Genomic DNA, 21,552 nt, shown 5'->3' on the forward strand with positions numbered 1-21,552 from the left:
TGAATGCTTCACTGTTCTACAGAACTTCAAGCTCCACAATCTTAAAAGCAACACAAGATTTTATATTTTATATACAGTTGTGAAAGCAAGATACTGTAGGCTAAGAGCATAACCTTAGTCATACTCTGTACTGTGTAATATATCCTGGATGAACCTTGTGGGAGGCCTCTTGAACTGAGACCCTCTCTCTTTGCATGGAGTCCTATGCCAAAACACTACATGACAAGGTTTGCTGTGTAATCATGTGAGTATAGCATCATCTGAAATAACTAAGGTCTGAAAGATTTTGATACAGAGCACCTCTTCAAGACAAAGATCCAAGTTCGATGTTCGCCCTTCTGGTGGTTTATGAGGGTCAGGGCAGCTGGCATGTTCCTGGTTAGTTAGAAAAGTGTGATTGAGCATTTCATAACCACAAACCACTACCTTACATATCACCGCTCTGTGAAAAAAAGATCTCCTTTTCCTTGGATGTTTGGAGGGTAAACCCTACATTGCCTGACTGTAGGGAAATGGGCTGTACAGTCATTTTTCTCTGGGCTGCCAGGCTCGTTACATCACTCCGTGAAGACACGCCTTTTTGGGTGGTGACACAACCGAGGGAAAGTGCTCGGAGGGGGAGGGGTGTCCCGTCGGCAGGCACACAGACAGCAGGCAGCAGCTGCAGCGAGAGGACCCGGTGCCGCTACTCTGCATTAAAACATTTACATTACGACTTTTTAAGCTCCGAAACACACACAACAGCAACACACACACGACATCTAAAATGGTAGACCGCGAGCAACTGGTGCAGAAAGCCAGGCTGGCCGAGCAGGCAGAGAGGTATGATGATATGGCAGCTGCCATGAAATCGGTAAGTAGGCTTTCTCTATAGTGACCTTTCTCTTTTGGACCTTTTTTAAAAAAAAAAAAAGACAAAAAAAAAGGATATCTGTGTGTAATTGTGTAAATGTGTAACAGCTAGGTTAACTAGCAGTAGGGCAGTAAAACGCAGCCAAGGGACTGTGCCTCTGTGTTGAAGCACATTTTGACTTAAGCGGATAAGCCACAGAAAATTGGTGTATGAAAGTTCTGATTAAAGACTTTATTTATGATAAAGACACAGTAATGAGCAGAATAAAGGGCTGGTATAGTGGGATTTGGGCAGCATCATTTTGAACAGGACTGCAAGGCCCGTAAAGCCTATGTTCACATTTCCCCAGGCTTTCCAGGGGATATTAGTTACATGGTTTGGTTATAATGAGGATCAGTTGAGGTGATTAATTCACAGTAAATCCAACGGGTTTATTGGCGGTGTGTTGCGGTGGATTGTGGTTGTCTGAAATGCGGACTGTTTGATCTTGGGGCGGTGCCTTTGGCCGGACTCCTTTATAAACGGCCGGGCTGCTCGGCTGCGAAAGAACCGCGGGGAATAGCGCAGGAAAATAACGCAAAGACGTGATTTAATCGTCTGTCTAGAGGTAAATGTGGGTTTAACAATGAAAGAGCACCAAAGGGGGATCACGTCGAAAAGATGCGCATAGTGGCAGAGGACGAGCTAGGTGGTACCATGATGATGAGAGTGACATCGTAGGCTGCGCTGATGGCCGTGTTCCGGTTTGCATGATGCTGAGCACCAAAGAATGAGCCACGGATTCAGAGTGTAACGCCGCTTTTCTGTAGACTGGTGTGGAGGAGCAGCTCAGCTCCGTCCTCTCTCACCGCCACACTTGTAACTGGCGCATTGGAAAGAGCAATGTTGGCTGAAGGTTGATCGCAATCGATTTGCGCAGAAGCGGCGCACAAACTACGGAGCGTTCACCTTTCCAGACGTGGGTGTTGGTGGACGGACAGCTTTCCAGAAAGCTCTGTAGATGTCATATTGCAGCAAAAGCTCTTCTTCTTTTTTTCCCCCCCTTGTCTGCGAACTGTAGCATGACGGGCTGCCTGTATTAATCGATGCTGTGTGGCAACCGCATCCCTGCGTCCTCGACCTCTTCCAGCAGGTTCCCACACAGAGGCGTGCCGCAGCATCTGCCAAGATGCAGCACAGGCCCACCCGTAGTGCACCATTTCATAGGCAGCCTTTTATCACAGCTTCACAAAGGCTGCATCTCACTCCATCATCACTACCTGGACAATAGCATCATAGAGGAATGGACAGACTGGCAGAGGAAGTCTAGGAATGGTGTGATGTGTGACAAGGCCCTTTATTTCAGAGATGAACCTTAATATCCTTGTGGAGGCTCATATTGTGTCTGTGGTCACTAATAGTGACTTTAAGTGACAATATAAGAATTTCTTGTTGCCTTTTTTATTTCATAATCAAAGTTATTGTAGTTCTTTTTGTCATATTTGTATAATTTTCATCTAAAAATGATCATAGATTTACTCACCTTATTTTTTTGTAAGACTCATACCTGTTTGCTTTTGTTAACAAGGCCAGTTCTACCAGCAGCAGCCTCAGCACAGGCCTCAGCTGTGTAGGGCAGTGGTTGTGTTTAACAGCAGAGAGAGCAAAATTAGTGGAAGCTACTTTTTCTACATCGGCTTCAACTCCAGGAGTCAACAAGTCAGCTGTCAGCAGTGTTTAAAGGCCACAGTGTGCCCTGCTCTTTAGGACCAGACTGTAACGGTAATACCACAGGGGGGCCGGGCTCCACCCCTTCCAATTTATGCCGAGTCAGAGAGAGAGCTGCCCCTCACCCAGCCAGTCTCTCTGCAGCACTGGGCAGTGGGGTGTGTCTGCTGCCTCGCCCATCATTTTTGAGGGGAATCCCTTGCCACTGCAGGCATGGTAACGGCACCGGTGGCAACAGAACCAAATAACCAGGATCACAGAACGCGATGCTGCGCCCATCCTCAGGAGGACTTTAACGCCTCAGAGAACAGGATCCAGGCACAACCAAAATTAATGATAATGTTGATGGGCTGCTGTTAGCACTGTATTTCCACCACCGCCCTTGTCAGATTAGAGTGAAGTAGATATGAGAACAGCATATCTCATTTATGTGTTCACAGCATCATTAACAGAGTTCCTAATCTCTTTAAAAAGAAATCAACATTTACTGAAGAGCATAAAAGTTTTTGTAATTATCTGGGAAAGGCTTTTATCTAGTTGGGAGCTAGAAATCATAAAGCAGTGATTTCATACCAACAGTAAATGAGACACATTGTTAGTGCTCTTACTTTATTTGTCTGAATTTGTACATCCAACAAAAACGTCCCAGCAGCCGGACGTTGTCAAGTCTCCATGTTTTCCTAAAACCATTTTTAGGAGCTGCTTGTCCTCTTTCTGTCTCTCGGGGACACACATGAGTCCAAGTAACTAACCAGTCACAGTTCAGATCAATCAGAAGTTGTGTCACCATTGTGCGTTCTGTTGTAATCTATAGAGCACAGTTTTTGCTATGCGTGCGTCTTCAACTTGCATTAAATTTACTGTGTGCTTCTGTTGGCTTCGGACCAAGAGTCAGGAAATAGAATCAGGGCCCCGGACTTCTGAAAGAAAAAGCCATATTAAGTGAAAATGATATTTATAGTTATTCAAAAAATGTTTTTGACGATGAATTATTGAAAGAAATTCACGAAAACCGCTGGAAAAATGTGTGATTTGTCCCACAATAATGTGGTAAATGTTAGGACTTAAAAAAATCGGGAAGCAACTCAAACGTCTGACTTTCAAATACCGTGATGAAGATGAAGATGATACCATCACAAAATTATCCCAGAGTTAAAATCTTAGCTGTCCATCAGGTTTCACCTGGAGAGCATTCAAAATAAAAGCTGACAGACTCTCAGTCACGCCACGATCCATTTACACAGCAGCGTGTAGTTTACTGTCTATACGACAAAATGTTCATGCAGTTGACCATTGATGAGGATTTTGTTTTTAAGAGTAATTTTTGAGCGTGACTGTGAATATTGAATATTCATGTAAGAAGATCTCAGTACTACAGTATGCATATTTGATGAAACTATTACATCATAGTATCCACATGGGCTCAGCGCCTCAGCCCTGTAATACAGTATGATTCATTCTTTAAGGCCGGTCTAATAAACTTCAATCAATACACCCATTTTAATTTTAAGAAATGTATTTCCACCATTTATTGAGATTTATGAGTGTGTTTTTCTGCCTGGCAGGCAGCCTGTGCTTCCTCTCATTTTCATTCACCATTAAAATCAACATGCAGAGACAAAACAGAGATATATAGTTTTAATAATACTGATAAAAGCAGCTGCACTGAGATGCACTTTTTGAGCCATGTTCTCAATTTTATTGGGGAAAATTTTAATTTTGATAATTTATGATTTAATAATAATGATCATTTTCAATGAAAAATGGATACCATTACAATTTGAATTTAGTGACTTCCTGTTGTTTCTCCCTCAGTTTAGAGGGGGATCAGCTGAATTTATCAGTTTCAGGACTTTAAAAAAAAACAAATCTACAATTGTTACTTCTCTTTAGCTCTTTTTTTTTTAATTAGCCAGGTCATAGACACATGTTTAAAATAACATTAGTTAAAATCCCCATGTTGATCAAAGCAGGACAGTGTCTTTAGTCTTTGTCTGTAGATTTTACTTTGCTACTCTACCAACCAAACCCAACCAAATAACCCACCATAGAGTTAATCCATAATTCTTTTAACACCGACCTGTGAATACGTCATCTTACATGTCGACCATTATTCCCATATGATGTGAACATGACTCCATTATTGTGAACCAGCTATCTCACACTCACACACACACACACACACACACACACACACACACACACACACAGCTGGAGAGCTTACTGCTGTGTCTTAGGAAGTGCATGGCACAGAGAGCCAGAGCTTCCATCAGCCTTAATGAACTGAATGCATTATTGTCCCATAGAAGTTGCTTCAATGCATTAACAGATACACTGTGCTGCAGCTGCACGTACGTATGTTTAATATATATTGACTATGCTGTGTAGTGTGTTGCTGCATTGGATAAAGAAAGGGTGGACACTATTATCCACATGTGTGTTAATGTCAGGGTGAAGCGGAAAAGCTAATTATCCAGCTGCCGTCATTTAAACGATTTTAAGATAAGCTGTAAAAACAGATGTTTGTTCAATAAAGCGTTTCCCACACATGCACGTGTGTAATCACAGATATAGTCCAGTCCCAGGCCATATGCTGTGTGTGTGTACCAGTCGTGAGTGATCCGGGAGGTTCCGCAGGACCCAACACAAACGTTGCGGGTGCGGAATATGTTTGCTCCAGTGTGGGTGGGACTGAGCGGTCAGCATCTTCTATTGCAGGATGGCAGCAGAAATGTAATATATAAAAATATGACAGGCTGTTATTGTTGGACTTAACTATCCGTACACTGTACATGTGTATGTGTATGGAACCGTATACCACCACATGCTGAAATAAACCAAATAACTATTAGTTTCTCTTGTGGACGGTTACATTTAAACATCAGAAACATTTCTTAAAATTGCCAGAAAAAAAAGCATCACTGCTACTCTGAGGTCTGACACCACAGCATCTGCTATGGGAAACAACATAAGTTAGTAGAAAAACATGGAGTTGATCCATAGTATTTTTAGCGACTTTGAGTTCTCTTAAATCAGAGTCCTTGGGCTACCTGTGTCTTATTTTTGCAGCAGGACAAATTTTCAATAGAAAGCATTGTTGTGTGCAGGAGCGATCAAAATCTCCACAGGGGTGGGTGTGAGTGGGATGGTGCAGCTTGTGGGAGATATCTCCGAGATCAAATGAGATTTCTCGTCTCAAAATGTGGCCACGATGTGAATGGAAGACTGATTTTTTTAATTTGACAGCTGCGCTCAGCTTCATTTCAGATACAGTCGGTGTTATAAACTAGGAAATGTGGGTTATAGCCCCAGAAAAATGAAAGTGTCTTTGCTCAGACTCCATTTCCTGTTGTAGTTCATCCTCATTATCCTCATCTTACAGTTTACGGGGAATGAAACTTCTGGGTTATTTTTTATTTTGTCTGAAGTATGAACACCCTTCTAAATCTCAGGCCAATTATTAATGCGGCCAATGTCATCTCAGGACATTTTCAGGAAGTTCCAAAATGTGTCTTGACTCAATGTTGAGTCACAAAGGCACTACGAAAAACACCCACCTTACCCACCTACATGCACCATAATCAGGTTCATTTCACAACATCTAAGAGCCTCACTTACATCTGCAGCAGGATGTGCACAACTGAACTGAGTGATTCTCCTCTCCAAGTTCAACAGCTCCTAATTATCTTGTAGCATCATTCAGTTGCTCTGATGTCTGCTTTTCCTTTTGCTTACTCGTTTTAAGTGAGTGCAGGGACATTAATGCAAGTGGCATCATAAAGCATCGCATTGACCATGACCTTCAGTTGTATTACAGTCCAGCAGAAAGGAAGGACAGCTAAAAGAGGTAGAGAGCATTCATGTAGCTACTGAAAACATCTTTTGCTGTCGAGGGGGAAAGCTTGTACAGACTAGTGTCTGCTTGTAGGATATTTACATTTCTCCTCTAACAAGCTTTTGTTAACACAAAATTACCAAAACATTTTTATCCCACACACCTGAAATCTTGAGAGAATTTCAAGTTAAAGCTCAGCTCATCAGCAAGGTGTTATTAAAGCTGCCGTGTGAAGGTTTTTTTTATAGTAATAATTATACCTTATTTGTATAGCACTTTCAATACGATTAACAAATTGCTTCACATGAGTAAAATATAAAACATCCAAACAAATCAAAGTGAAAAATGTGTCTTAAAAAGTGAAGAAGAATAAAATGGGGAACTGACTCCGAGAGTCGTTCTTCCAAAGTTTAGGGCCCTGAGAGCAAAGGCCCCATTTTCTCTGGTTTTCAAGCTAGACCTCGGAATGGCCAGCAAAGTTTTTGGTTTAATGTAATTTGTTAATTAACCTAAGTTTTATATGATTTGAATTTGTTTTGCGGGGGGACCAAGGACAATGACATCAGATTTTGTATGATTTGATTGTAAGAAATTGTCTGATATCCAGGATTTTATTCAGTAAGGCAGCTGTGGAGGGTTGCTATGTTGGACTGGTCACCGGCTCTGATTGGTAGGTAAAGTCGTGTATCATCAGCGTAGCAGTGAAAATGGACATTGTTTTTGTGGATGATGTCGCTGAGAGAGAGAGCATGTAAATGGCAAATAAAATCGGACCCAGGATTGAGCCTTGGGGGACACCGTAGGGTGAGTTAGGAGAGGATGAGACTGAGCCAGCCATCAACACAGAAAAACATCTGTTAGAAAGACAGGATCTGTTGTGATCTACTGTGTCGAAAGCAGCGCTGAGGTCTAACAGAACTAAGATGGAACAATCACCTGCATCTTCAGCCAATAAAAGGTCATTGCAAACTTTAAGAAGTTTGCAGTACTGTTGAATGATCGGAGGCCAGACTGGAATATTTCAAACAGACTTTTTTTTCCTAACAAACTCAAGTTATGCTTACTCATCAAAACACATTGCTCCATACTCCACTGGGTGCCTTGACGCTGTGTGATTTTCAGCTGTTTAAGACATAAACTATCACGAGAGAAACCTGGTAAAATCTGTGGTCGTCAACCCAAAACAATGGTCCTCGATCGCACCGTGAGAAACATCCATGACAACAGATTTGGCAACCAAAGACAACCCACGACAAAATTCAGACAGTGACAGAAATTTAGGAACAAATTCAGTAAATTTTGTAAATGCTGTTTTTGAATAAAGTTAGTACAAAAACAAACAAACAAACACACTTTTCCCTAGCCTCTGCCGGGTCCACACTCTTTTTCTCCTTCTCCTCTCTTGTGCTTTTTCAAATATGTACAAGCACACGTTCCTGGTGGATGACTTTGCTGTTTGAGTGCTACCAAAATACTTCTACCAAAATAAAATTATTGTCACTTCAATAACTTTCCAGAGTTGTAAAATCCTTCTTGCTGTCTGATAAGCCTTCAAAGGCATTAACCGGTCAGATAAACTGGACTTCCTGGATTTGAATTTCATTGTCTCACCAGTACCTGAAGCAACACGTCCCCACCAACACAGACTCTTTCATTTTCTAAATTCAGGGCAGTTTTCAGTCTCAACGCCCACTTAAAGTTCAAAATCTTCTTCCTCGGCATTTAAACAAGATTCCATTCACAGATGAATTGGATGAGATATGGCAGCAGTGTCTGCCAATATGTAGTACTCACAGATATATTCCTTCAGTAAGACTGTAGTAGTGACGGTGGCACGATTACCAGAGCACAGTAATGCTGCCTAAGTACTGGCATGGTCACAAGAAATCAAGAAATGTTTTATCATTTTAAGAGTGGGTTTTAAAAAATTTTATTTTTTTAAGTTTCTTCCCTATTTTAGTTTTTTCTTTTGTTTTTCTTCTTAGTTCATGGAGTGAAATGTCGCTTGACGCTTTAATGTTTATAGAAGAATGGTTGAAGTTGTTCTTTTATTGCTTTGGCACCATGATGACGGTTATTTGTCGGGGATTTCATGCACCTGAATGAGTTTACAGGGTTATTACCTGGAAAGAATGAAAAGAGTGATAGTGACAAGGTCTGACTCCCTAGTAGATGGACCAACTCTAAAAATACAACTGTGACACATCAGCCTGTTTCCCTGAGACAGCCTATGACTGAGTGTTAGTAATACAACTACCCAATAAGCCTAGCACTCTCACTGTTGGTAATACTGTTAGTCAGTATGTGATGAGACTGTAGTGACACCAGACTGTGATCTGAAAGTCAAGAATTTACAGAAAACCCAACACCGTCATTTATTTTTATTCTCCTAATGTGAGTTCATTGTAATTATACAGCAGATAACTATTAATATAAACAAGTAACAGTGTAATATTATTATATTCAGTCAGATCTTTTCTGTGTTGTTATAGAAGTGAATGGGCAATACTGTCATAACCCATCTGTAAGAACACATCTGCCTCTGACAGCAAAGGCTCAGCAGGAAAACTGTGGGCTGAACACGACAGTCGTGTGCACACATTATAGTGTTTTATTATTACATTACAACATTTTGTGTGTCTTATTTTTGGATATCAGCTGAAATCACATAAAACCTACTGTCACACGTAGTAGCTTAGCAACAAAGCTACCTGTGGCTCCATCTCCACCACCATTACTAAGACATGCACATACACTGCCTCGCATGCCCCTTTTCTTCGTGCCAGGCTCTTTGTAGCTAAACCAGCTAGCCCTATTCACGCCGCCAGTGACGTCAGGTGGTCCACGGCGCCTTTGTGCTCTGCTGCCAGAAAGAGGGTCAGCGGGGGGGTTGTCACATCAGGTTTGGAGAGTGAGAGCAAATGAGCAAGGAAAAGACAGAAGGAAAGCGTGGAGCAGGAAGAAAAATGGGGAGCTGTGGGACTGTGGCAAGCGTTCATTAGCCTCCCCCAGCCCTGCAGCTCTTACTGTGTCTCTCCTGTGGATATTAATGGCCATGCAGAGAGCTGTCAAAGAGGAAGTTATTGATTGTCCTGCCTGGCCTTTGTTTGTATTAACACTCAGTTGTTTAGAAGTTTGACTGCCTTGTGTAAGGATGAGTCACGAGAGAGCAGGCGCAATTGATGAGCTTTATGGGTAGACAGAGCTCTATTGTCATCCCTGCACCACAGCTTCCGTCAGGGCTTTCTGCTCACCCTGCAGCCTTCTGAAACAAAGGCAGCCATGTTTTTACAGACGGGTTGTTTAGGCCTCGTTTTTCTGACCTCTCTGTTGCTCTGGTGCTGACCCAGTCATCTGGTTACATTTGCTGGAGGTCAAATACTCGTTTAACCTAATTGTAATCTAATGGGTTGAGGTATAGAGGAGTAAAGAGCCGGGGCTTTGCCTCAGGAATGACTAATGGGGTGCAGGGTTACTTTCTCCTGAGCTTGTAAGTGGGATAATTACGCAACGGATGCCATTTTACTGTCTGCCAGTACAGAGGCTATTTAAGTTATGACAGTTGTAAATTTTACAATGTTTTCTGTTGAGACACTCCTTAGTGAACAAGCATAAACGTCCCTGTCCTGTTTAAAGGCTGCATTGTGCATTATTGCAAAATAAGGAAGGAACAGCATACAGATGGACAAGTCATGTGATATGTTTTCTTCCTCTGAAGAGTGTGATAGTCATCTGTAAATTTCATGGCAATCTGAACTCTAGTTATCTCTTGGTCAGTCATTCGGTCATCAGTATGGCAACAGAGTAAAATGTCCACGTATTGTTTGAAACAGATTTTTATAAAAGTAATCTGCCTTTTTAGATTTTGTTGGAGTCTAGAGCCATACAAGCAACGTTGTGACTTGTGACTTTGTACTTGTTAAGTTAAATGCTTATTATTAGCAGCAACATTAACTAACATTTGTCAGTGAATGTCTGTGCCAAATTTCATGACAGTTGTTAAGATATGTCACTCAGATTTTGTGCCAATTCATCCAGGAGATGTCAAGATGTTTCACTGGATAAGTGAAAACTTTTACATTCTACAGTCACAGCAGTGATAGTGTATAGTAGAGGAAAAGTCAGCGGATCTCACAAGTCAGTGGGAATCGTCCTCTGGGCACCATGAATGGCTGTAATGAATTTCATGGCAATCCATCCAGTCGTTGCTGAGGTAGAAAGTGTTGTACCCACTGACACTTTCATCCAATATGTCATGTTTTCATGCTTAAAGCTCCAGATCTGACAGTTTGATGGTGGTGAGGAAAGCTCATATATTCAGCTCATGGACGGTTCATCCCGCAGGGATGTGTTCAGTAAACAGACGGAGCAGACAGACCGTCTGTCTGACATCACCATCCTCATAACTGGAGTGAAAAGGTTGCTTGTGGTCTTGGAGTCGTCTCATGTTTCCCTCTGTACGAGTTGGTTTTAAAGGTGCGAGATATGAAGTGGCTTGTTTGCACTTGTTTCCACCCACAGTGCTGCAGCTTCCTCCATACCATCAGCCGTGTCAGCATCCTTAGTATTCGTAGCTTGTGGCCATTGTCTCCAGCAGAGACAATATGGTTCTCACAAACGGAGCAGATTTTACAGTTACCATGGAAACGAGAGATTGCGCATCATTGCGACATTTGCCCTTTGCCCTCTGCTCCTTCCCTTTTTCAGGTCAAGTAATCTTATTGATAAGTGTGGTCGGGTCTGCTGCTTTGATTTGTACTCCATGTAGCACTGAGCTCATACGATCACAGTGAGAGATGGGTGCAGACGTATGTAAGTGTTTACGTATGCTGAGAATGAGTTTATCAGATGAGCACATGATTAGTCATACATCTGTGTCAATAGAAACTGTAGTAACAAGTGCAACATGGATTAGCAGCTACCGTATGCCTCTGGAGTCGAACCACAGCAGAGTGACACAGCTGCTAGCTCATAGTGACTGTGATGCACCTCAAAGGTCACAGGATTAAGCTTTCTACTGCGTCAGTGTCCTTGAGCAACGCGCTGAGGCTCTGCCATGTGTTGAGGATACTGCGTATCACCCTATCATGCAGTGCAACCTCTGGAGAATGTTTGTCTTATTATGTGATTAAAAAGTTACAACCGTGACACGTTAGTGCTCCTCTAACACAGTGGCAGCAGGGTGTGACCCCTCCCGGTTTTACTGTAATAGTAGAAGGGGCTCTAAGAACTGCAGTGTCAGTCTGCTGGTTGGTCTGTCCACCACTTTGGTCCAGACTGAAATATCTGAACAACTATGAGATGGATTGCCATGAAATTTTGTGCAGGCATTCATTGTCCTCAGAGGACGGATCCTGTTGACTTTTGTGATCCTCAGATATTTTTTTATCTAGCACCATTTTTTTTATCTAGTTAACAGTTTGGACTTGTGAAATATATTGATAGCCATTGGATGGATTTCCATACAAGTTTGTACATATTTTAACGGCCCCTAGAGGATGGATCCTGATGCTTTTGGTGATCCCCTGATTTTTTTTATCTATTGCGCCACCATGTGGTTCTGGATTGTGGTCGAGTGGAATATCTCATCAACTATTTGTTAGATTGTCATGATGGGGATGGCTACACGCATTCATGTTCTCCCTGGGATGAAGTGTAGGAACTTGGTTTGTGACCAAATACCTGCAAAGCTAATGACATTCCCATAGACCTCAGCTGTACTACTCTAACCCTCTAATTCAAATGTTAGCATGCTAATATGCTAAACTAAGATGAAAAATATGGTAAATGTGAGAATGTGTTTTTCAAAAGTGACTTTTACTTTTTTTTTTATTGCTTAATTTTCCTCTATTTACACATTCAGTAAATTCACTTTTATACTTATATATATAAATATATATACAGTCCCATCAGTTTTAAACCCCGAATGTAATTTTATGTCGACCGATATAGTTCAGTAAGGGCTTTGTGCGGAGCTGTTCCACATGATCGGCTGGGGCCCCCTGCTCTGGTATGCTCATGGAACTGAATTCTGTGCTGAAAAAGAAAGTAACAACAGGCTTTATACTGAGAAAAGGTCTGTAAAGATGCCTCTGCTGCACAGTCCCAGTGGGGTATAAAGGATTAAATCCTCCAGCCAGACACAGGCCTGTCAAAACAAAACAAAACCAGCTTTCAGACCTCTGGACAGCCAATCAGGAGTCACTTCAGAGGATGATGTCAGTGTGCTGGAGGCGCGGCTTACCCTGCTGGATGCACTGACTGTTGTCTTGGGTGTTGTAGAGTTTGTCTGGAGCCATCTGTGACACTTTTTAGAGTTGTAGCTTTGTGTTTTAATCGCTTATGTTGCCCTGCACCTTGTGATGTGCAGAGGATTTCATAGTTTTTTGTGTGTATAGTCATATTTTGTCAGATGTTTTACAAATTCTAATTGTTCTGTTGTCAGCTGTTGAATGTTTGTGACATATCCACATATTTGATGTAAAATGCTAATGCCTGCACATTCTTCTTTGTGTGTTTTAGGTCACAGAGCTGAATGAAGCATTATCCAATGAGGAGAGGAACCTGCTCTCCGTGGCCTACAAGAACGTGGTTGGGGCGAGGCGTTCATCCTGGCGCGTCATCTCCAGCATTGAGCAGAAGACGTCGGCCGATGGCAATGAGAAGAAGATCGAGATGGTGCGGGCCTACCGGGAAAAGATCGAGAAGGAGCTGGAGGCCGTCTGCCAGGACGTGCTCAACCTCCTCGACAACTTCCTGATCAAGAATTGCAACGAAACGCAGCACGAGAGCAAAGTGTTCTACCTGAAGATGAAGGGCGACTACTACCGCTACCTGGCCGAGGTGGCCACGGGGGAGAAGAGAGCCTCAGTCGTGGAGTCCTCCGAGAAGTCCTACAGCGAGGCCCACGAGATCAGCAAGGAGCACATGCAGCCCACCCATCCCATCCGCCTGGGCTTGGCTCTCAACTACTCCGTCTTCTACTACGAGATCCAGAACGCCCCCGAGCAGGCGTGCCACCTGGCCAAGACCGCCTTCGACGACGCCATCGCCGAGCTGGACACCCTCAACGAGGACTCCTACAAAGACTCCACTCTCATCATGCAGCTGCTACGAGACAACTTGACGCTGTGGACGAGCGACCAGCAGGACGACGAGGGAGGAGAGGGCAACAATTAAAGAGTCCAAAACCTCATTCTGCCAAAACAACACAACACGCGCGCTCACAAATGATGACAAAAATAATAATAATAGTTAAAAAAAAGTTCTTAGAAATTTAAAAAAAAGGGAGGGTGGGAGGGGGCAGTGGAACATCGGCGGCCAATTTAGCTGATGGTACTAACGCGGCTGCTGTTCTTTATTTTTCCACAAATTAAAAGTGAAAAAAATGTAGGACGAGGGAAGACGATTTTAGTTTGAGAAATAACCTACAATTAAAAAAAAATAATAAAACAATGAAACCCCCCTCCTTGATAGCCTCTGCAGCATTTGCCAAAATACCACTTTAGAAGCAAGAGGTATGTCATTCATCACAGTGTGACTATTGGGTAACGATACCTTCACACTGGCAGAGACTGGTCTTATCGCGCAAATGAAGCTGAGCTGTCTTATTGTATTTGGTGAGGGGAGGAGCATTCAGAAATTGAGTTCCGATGCTTGAGCAACAAGAAAATTAAAGTAACCTTGAATGTCATGGCCTTGCTTAGTGAGAGAGAAAGACAGACAGACAGACAGACAGAGAGAGAGAGAATGAGTGAGAGAGCAGACGGGTTACAGACGGGAGGTGAAGACGGGCTTTTAGGGGTGTCGAACTTCATCGCGTAACTTCAAACGTACCCGACATCTTAAGTTGCACCACACTACGATCTCTTGAGTGAGAAGCAGGTTGTCTCTGTTATTGAAGATGACATAAAAAAATGTTTTTGTTTGCTTTGTGTCAGGTATGTGTCCAGCTCAGTCACACAGTCATACTGTAACTAAAAATACAGATTCATAAAGTAAAGTTAGTGCAGCTTGTCCCTCTCATGTGCTGATGTGCTTTATTGAATAAATTAACTGTTTTTGGACACCTAATTCTTATTGTCAGTATTGTTGTTGTCCATAACAACTTCTATTGGGTCCTTACGCTTATAGGGAACAATTTGATTCACAAAAATCCAGATAGCAAAATTAAAATGAATGGAAATTTTAACCGATGAAAATGATGAAACAATAAGTGAGTCCACCCTTATTGTCCAAGTTATGCTATCTTCATAACGAGCAGTGGGATCTGAGAAACGGCACCCGGAGCCACAGACTTGATTAGTCAACTAAGTACAATTTGTGGATAGAGCACATGCAATGTCAAGTGGAAGCTCTAAAAGCAGATTTGAGGTTTGTGGATTTACTTTGTCTTCAGTTTCTTCTTGGTCAAGAAATGCACTTGCCTATTATACTGTTTCTTCAGTGTAAGATGATAACTGCTCCAATATTCTCCATAATACAATATTGTGCATGCTGGTGATGTATTTATACAGTAGCTTCAATTTATTAACTTATACTGTAGATGTTATGTATTCATATGAACATGGAATTACTAGACCTTAATCGGATTATTTTCTATTTATTTCTTTTTATTGCGATTGTTAGCTAGCTTATTTTAATCTGTGTTTTCTTTACTCCATTTGCTGAAGTACGCTATACCAAAACAGTGATTGTTAACAATAAATTGATCTGTTACGGACATCGCTATGGTGACATGCAATTCTTGGCAAGGGTGACAGAAAGTGAAGAAAAAGATACTGTCTTGTGATAGTCGACATTGGGAGGTTGAGGTGTTTATTAGTCACAAGAAAAATCATGACAGTTCAATAAAATACAGAAGATAAAAGTAACCCGGCTACATTTGGTGTACAGTAAACACAACCCAATAAAGTGAAAATGAAGTCTCTCCGTGCCATGAAGGAAATGTTTTTAGTGCAATAAGTGTTATCGAGAACCTTCTTCACCAAACACTGCACAAGCCACGGCTGACACAAACCGCACACCCACCACTCAGTCAGCACAGAGGGGGAAGATGAGCTGTTTCAGTGAGGACGCTCGGTGGTCAGAGCTGGGAGAAGGATTTATTTAAAGGCAGCAATACCACAATGTAAACATACTCTGTTATAAGTAAAAATACATAAGTATTACCAGCGCAGCGTACTTACAGTATGGGACACAGAAACAGACTGTTGATGACACAGAGTGGCTCCCAAAGGTCTTTTTAAATCTTGTGCATAAAAGATTTTAAGTTTAAAGTCAAATGATGATTTTGTGCAACAAGATTTTTTTTTTTTTTTTTGTTGTAAAATACATGACTTATTACTGATCATTTAAACTACTTTATAAACAGTTGAGTTTTAAGGTCCCTGCTCCACCACAGCTATATTTTGATTTCAACTTCTCTCTCAATATCCTGTTGTTCTGTTGTCAGACAAGTTTCAGCGTTCTCATCTTTCCTTCTTATTACATGCAGCTTTCTCTCCTGGTTTCACTGCTGTGCACAACCCCGACCTGACCGCTAACTGCTGCTGTTCAACTCAAGAACAAGTACCTCAAAACTGTACTAACATAAAATACTTGAGTAAAAATATAATATAGTAGAGTCACTTTCCACAGTTGTCGGGGACCCACCTGGTTCCAACTGCGCCATTTAGATACAGCTGTTCTAAAAGAGACAACTTGACATGTGGGACTGTTACAGTTACAGTCATGTGTAAGGAAGGATTCACAGTTCATTAACCCACAAACACACATTTAAGAATCACCTGGCTCCAGTTACTCTTTAAACTGCACAGAGTCTGTTGGCCAGTCAATGACATTTTATAGACTTTAAATCCATTTTAAAGATTATTCAGTTATTAAAAAATAATTGTCTGACCTATTGAGAATGATAATAATTATATTGTTTATCAATGTTTATCACTTGACACAGAAAATTAAAGCAGTTCTATAATATACAACTTTACAATAAATGGCCTCAATATAAACTAAAACGTGTCTTTAAACCAAGATTGTGACACTTTTCAAGACTGGGATCACAAGATGGAGGATTGAAGACCCATCATAGTTGATATTAAACTTCAGTGGTGCAAATTTCCAATAAATCTGTGATAAATCAAATTATGTAGACTGAGATGATATAGAGTGAAACCTCTGGTTTAATCCTGTCCTATTTATAAGATACAAAAATGAAGGAATCATAAAAGTTAATGCATGCCTGAACCAAATGTCATGAATGATGATCACCAAAGTCATTATCATTCGTCCTCTGGGGACCATGAATGTCTGCACAGCATTCAGCAGTTGTTGAGAGATTTGAAAAGAACATGCAACAAGGATAAATTTAGTCACCTCTGCATCATTCATAAACACTGACAGGACAAGGACGGCTGCATCGCCATCATCAAACTGAGCCTAAACTCATATATTTAAATTTGCATCCAGGTAAGTCACCTGAAAAAGAGAAAACTGTTTGAGCACAATGAAAACATTTCATGAAACCAGGAATGACTTCAGTCACAGGGGGAGAACTAATTGTTAGAAAAACATTCGACACCCTCACATCCGATTGGACAACTCTTGCTCTAAGGTGCCGTCACCGGCCAATCGTGGTCTGTTGCTAAGGAGAAAGAAGCCCACCACCTGCTCTCGTCAGCGCGCCGCTCAGAGGTCCCCGGTCGACACGCTCAGTGGGGATGTGAGGGCTTCTGTGGATCTGGTTCATCATTTATTAAAATGACATGTTGACACTGAAGGAGCCTGCGGTCGCTCTAAGACACTTGCTCTAGAGATGGTCATCAGGTTTGGAAGATTAAATGTCATTAAAGGGACGGTTAGTGTTTAAGATGAACTGTAGGGTGACACCACAGAGCGAGGTTTACAGCAGTTTAGTTTACATCTGAAGGTAGTCATACTTTCACTGGCCTGCAGTCGTCTCAGGTCAGGTCAGAGAGTACTGCACAGCGGAGGGATGAACGACACCAAACTCTAGCTGTGGTCTAAACAGAGCCGGCAACTGGACTGATACTCTGCGACAGTGTGGGTCTTGGTGCAAAACACAGCTCTAATGTCTATTATTCTGTAAATATTCTCAATATCTGTCAAATTTTGCAACAGCCCATCAAATTTCACTCTTGATACTCAGGAGAGAAAAATCCATCACAAGATTTTTTATTGAATTCATATTCTGAATGTTCATATTCATTCTTAAATGTAAAATGTTTAGTTAGTCTCTTTTTTTTTCAGTCCTAAAAAGAAAATAATTTCCTCCACATGTTTGTTATTTTAGGGCCATGTGAGTGAGATGAAACCACTGAGGATACCATGTGAAGGTATGGAAACTGCAGTAACGTTACAGTATCATCGTTTTCTTTTAAAGTGTAAGTGAATATTTTTGTTCTAAAATTAGATGTTGACTACAGGCCTTAGTCACAGGAGACGTTTTGAGATGCGATCGCAGGAAAAAGCGCTGGTGTAAATAATATATTCATGGTGGCTGCATGCGCTCCAGGGTCCTGGTATTGTACACGCTGACTCACTGTCACAACTTACTGACACGTGACACATTGTTAACGTTATCAGCAACACCTCTGCTTTCCCTGCGACGACAGTCAGAAAATGTTGATTAAAAAAACACTGTAGTAATGATTGATTGTACAAAATGAACAGCAATATTTAAGTTATATATCATGAGCTTATTTATGTTGTGCTCATAACATTTTCCGATGTGGGATACAGAGAGAGCATGTCCACTATATCGAAGTGAATTTCTTTTCACATTTGTTGAGTTTCCTCTTGAATAATCTGCGTATAAAGCTGGTCCCTTGTCAGTGAGTGCAGAGAGGATGTGGAGACCTGAGAGGAGTCCAATCAGCAGCCTGGTCACTAATAGTGCTTCACGTGCGACAGCTCCCTGGTTTACGGCCTGGATAGCTCCTGGATTGATGGAGACTGGCATGAATAATTTAGACCTGCATTATAGTGGAAGGAAATGGTGACTCATGGAAGAGGAAAAGCTGAAATGCTAAGAGGTTTAGAGACTGCTGCCTCGTCTTAAGGCGGTGTCTGCCTGGCTGCTGTGAACGGCAGAGCTTCCACTCTGTGGCAGATACAAACACTGAATACATACACTGTAAATGAACATACAGTATAAGGAATATGATGTAAAAGCAAGGACACTTTATTTTTCATTTGTGTGTATTTTATTGTTGTAGAACTTGCTCAGATCGAGCTAATGATAGCTGATAAAGTGTGTGTTAGTCACTACAGGTCTGGAACCATAGGGGGGGAAAAAAGCACCAGTCCACGTCCGCTATCTACCCTGTGTAACTATACAACATGCTGGAGGCTCGGTGCATAGCAGAGCACTCTATAAATAGATCTCCCCTGCAGCTTTGGAGTCAAGAGTAGAGTTAGTATGTGCATTAGTGTGCTGGCATGCACCATGAATGACTAGAAGTTGACAGGGGGGGAGAAAAAGAAGTGATGAAAACAAGCAGCCACTCAGTACGTCACCAGTTGTGTTGCTACGTCTTTCATTTCATCCTGCAGTGACTGATGATTAACTGGAGGGACATGAACACATTTAGTGGAAGAACTGGCTTAATGTGCAGCTGAACAGTGTATTGATTGAGTCCTCAGCTCATATGGCTTGTTGATGTCATTTTCAAGCTGCCCCCTGGTTCCTCCACGTCTATGTTTTTCTACCTATGGGTGTCGACTAAGACATGCATAGGTAGAAAAACCTAAAAATGTGCAGCATGTTATAAAAATCCACCATGAAGGACACATTTCTTTTACAGTCTCGAGCGTCTTTCGCTTGATAAAACGAAATAACGCTGTTCAGGGACATTACTTTAGATTTCCCTCGGGTCACATGGGCATACAAATCCAAATGTGTTACTCATCTGTCTGATAAAGTCACATGAATATGTAATGAAAGGAGATATAAGATTTATGTAACTATTGTTAAGGAATCATGGCAGTGATAAAAACCAGACAAACCACCCGTCTCTGTGGGAAACTACTGCACATCCTGTACATTCATAACTGTAGCAGTCATACTATTTTCCTGAAGCCACAAATATAGATTTTAAGTGATTTACCCACTTAGAATCAGACACAGTGCAGGTCTATGTATTAAAGTTGAATATACTCTATATTGTAGATGTATCTTGACTTTCTGTCTGTGCAGCAGTATCATAATACAAAATGTGCCGTAATCCTCTCTGTTGTGAACAATCCTGAATTTGTGCTTCTTATTTTACATGCTTATATTTTCTGTGCTGTTTATTGGGCTTTTTTTTTAAATGAAGGTTTTAAGTTGATGATAAATGTGAATTTAAAGTATCATCTGGTGAAACATTTAGTAGAATAATTAATTTGTTGACAGAAAATAGACAGAAGAGAAATTTGTTGAACTGTTGAGGTTAAGAACAAACAAACTGGGGCTACAGCCAGTAGACAGTCAGGCTCGCTCTCCACTCTCTCATTTCATTATAAAATCAAAATCGTTTGGCTTTAAGAGTTTAATTCTAACTCACCACCCTGGGCTCTGGTGACTTGTGATACATGCTAGAGACTAAATGATGTCTAATCAACATGATTACGGCCATGCTAGCAGCTCTGAGAGGCCGTACTCAGGCACAGTGATGCTAAATGCTAACATCAGTGGTGGCATGCTAATATTTAGCTAGCAGGTAAAATGTTTGTCATGTTTAGGTCGTGTTTATCTCCGTTCAGTGTGTTAGCAAGCCAACATATGCTGATGCTAATTAGCATATGTGAGCAAACACAGAGTGCAGCTGAGGCTGATGGGAATGCCGTTAGTTTTGCAGGGATTTGGTCAAAAAACTGAATATTGGGCAGTGAAATTTTACAACAACGTTATTACAACTCTTCCTGAGAGGGGGATAAGTGTGTGGACCTAATTTCATTTCCCATCTGATGGTTGTTGAGATGTTTCACTCAAAACCACAAATGCCAACCTCATGGTGGTGCTGGTGGGAAGGTCAGGGGAAGAGCAAGGTCAGTAGGCTTCATGCTAATCCATCCAATAGTTATCATTGATTATATTACAGTCTGGACCAAATGATAAGGACAGAAGTTGCCATCTCTACAGCGTAGAAATAACTGCTGGACGTTGTCCCAGTATCATGCACTCACAGTGTTTGGCTCCAGCTTACTCTGTAATATTCTCAATCCCCACTAGCATCCATGGTGCAATTGTTTTAAATGACCTTGCTCAGTCAAGAGTAGAGAGCAAGTCTCCATCAATTATTTATCTATGTGTGCATGAATAATTCACCAGAGACATGCTGTATGATGGAATTATGCAATTTTGGGAGTTATGACAAATGTCAGTGCAGATGCACAGAAGAAACGGCCACATTTCCCTGTATGTATGACACCTGTCTTATACATCAACTGCCTTATCACTTATTCTCCACTTCATAAAGTGTATAAAGTTGTCCACTGATCTGGAGTCAGTATCAGGACGAACTTGTATCATTCCTACACGGAGTCCTGTCTGCTCAAGGTCACTTAATTGGGAATTATTTTTAAAACTGAATTATATATAATATTACAGTGTGTGTGTTAGATAATAATAATGTGATAATATGAATAAAATCCTTTTCAGAGTTAATTTGATACTGATTGGCCTTTTCGGGGGCGCTGTAATTGCAGGATAATTGCAAATAGTGCTTCAGACACCGATGTTGTAATATTAATGAAACCTTGTCCATTCTGGCCCCGTGTCGGGGTCAGACAGTCTGACAGGGGCAATGTTGCAACAGCACTGAAGCATCGTGTAGGGCAAGGGCTGCACTCACTCCCTCACTCACTCACTCACTCCCTCACTCACTCACTCACTCACTCACCCACTCACTCACTCACTCACGTTTCACTTGCTCTCTTTTGCATGGATGACCCCTCTGATGTATAATTTAGCAAAAGATACTGTATCATTAAGAAGCTTAGCATTTCCGTTTAGTTATTATCTTCCTGTTTCCAGACTCATAACAAACACAGCTGCTGCAGGATGCCACTCCCTTGAAGAAGAAGATCACTGATGTCATTTCACCTGCGTGCAAATAAACAGCAGGATTTGTATGTTAGAAAAAGAAGAGACTCA

General features: G+C 41.5%; 1 protein-coding gene across 1 annotated transcript; it reads left to right on the forward strand.

Moving 5' to 3' along the window:
• The first annotated feature begins 612 nt into the window (after nt 1-612).
• ywhag1 (3-monooxygenase/tryptophan 5-monooxygenase activation protein, gamma polypeptide 1) lies at nt 613-15,119 on the forward strand. The gene is made up of 2 exons (XM_023418340.2): nt 613-853; nt 12,918-15,119. The coding sequence occupies exons 1-2, from the start codon at nt 767-769 to the stop codon at nt 13,572-13,574; spliced, it is 744 nt and encodes a 247-aa protein (XP_023274108.1). The 5' UTR covers nt 613-766; the 3' UTR covers nt 13,575-15,119.
• The last annotated feature ends 6,433 nt before the right edge of the window (nt 15,120-21,552 follow it).

Source organism: Seriola lalandi, unplaced genomic scaffold (assembly GCF_002814215.2).
Source record: "Seriola lalandi dorsalis isolate HSWRI2012SDOR001 ecotype SW California unplaced genomic scaffold, Sedor1 jcf7180002054581, whole genome shotgun sequence".
NCBI classification, from domain to species: Eukaryota; Metazoa; Chordata; class Actinopteri; order Carangiformes; family Carangidae; genus Seriola; species Seriola lalandi.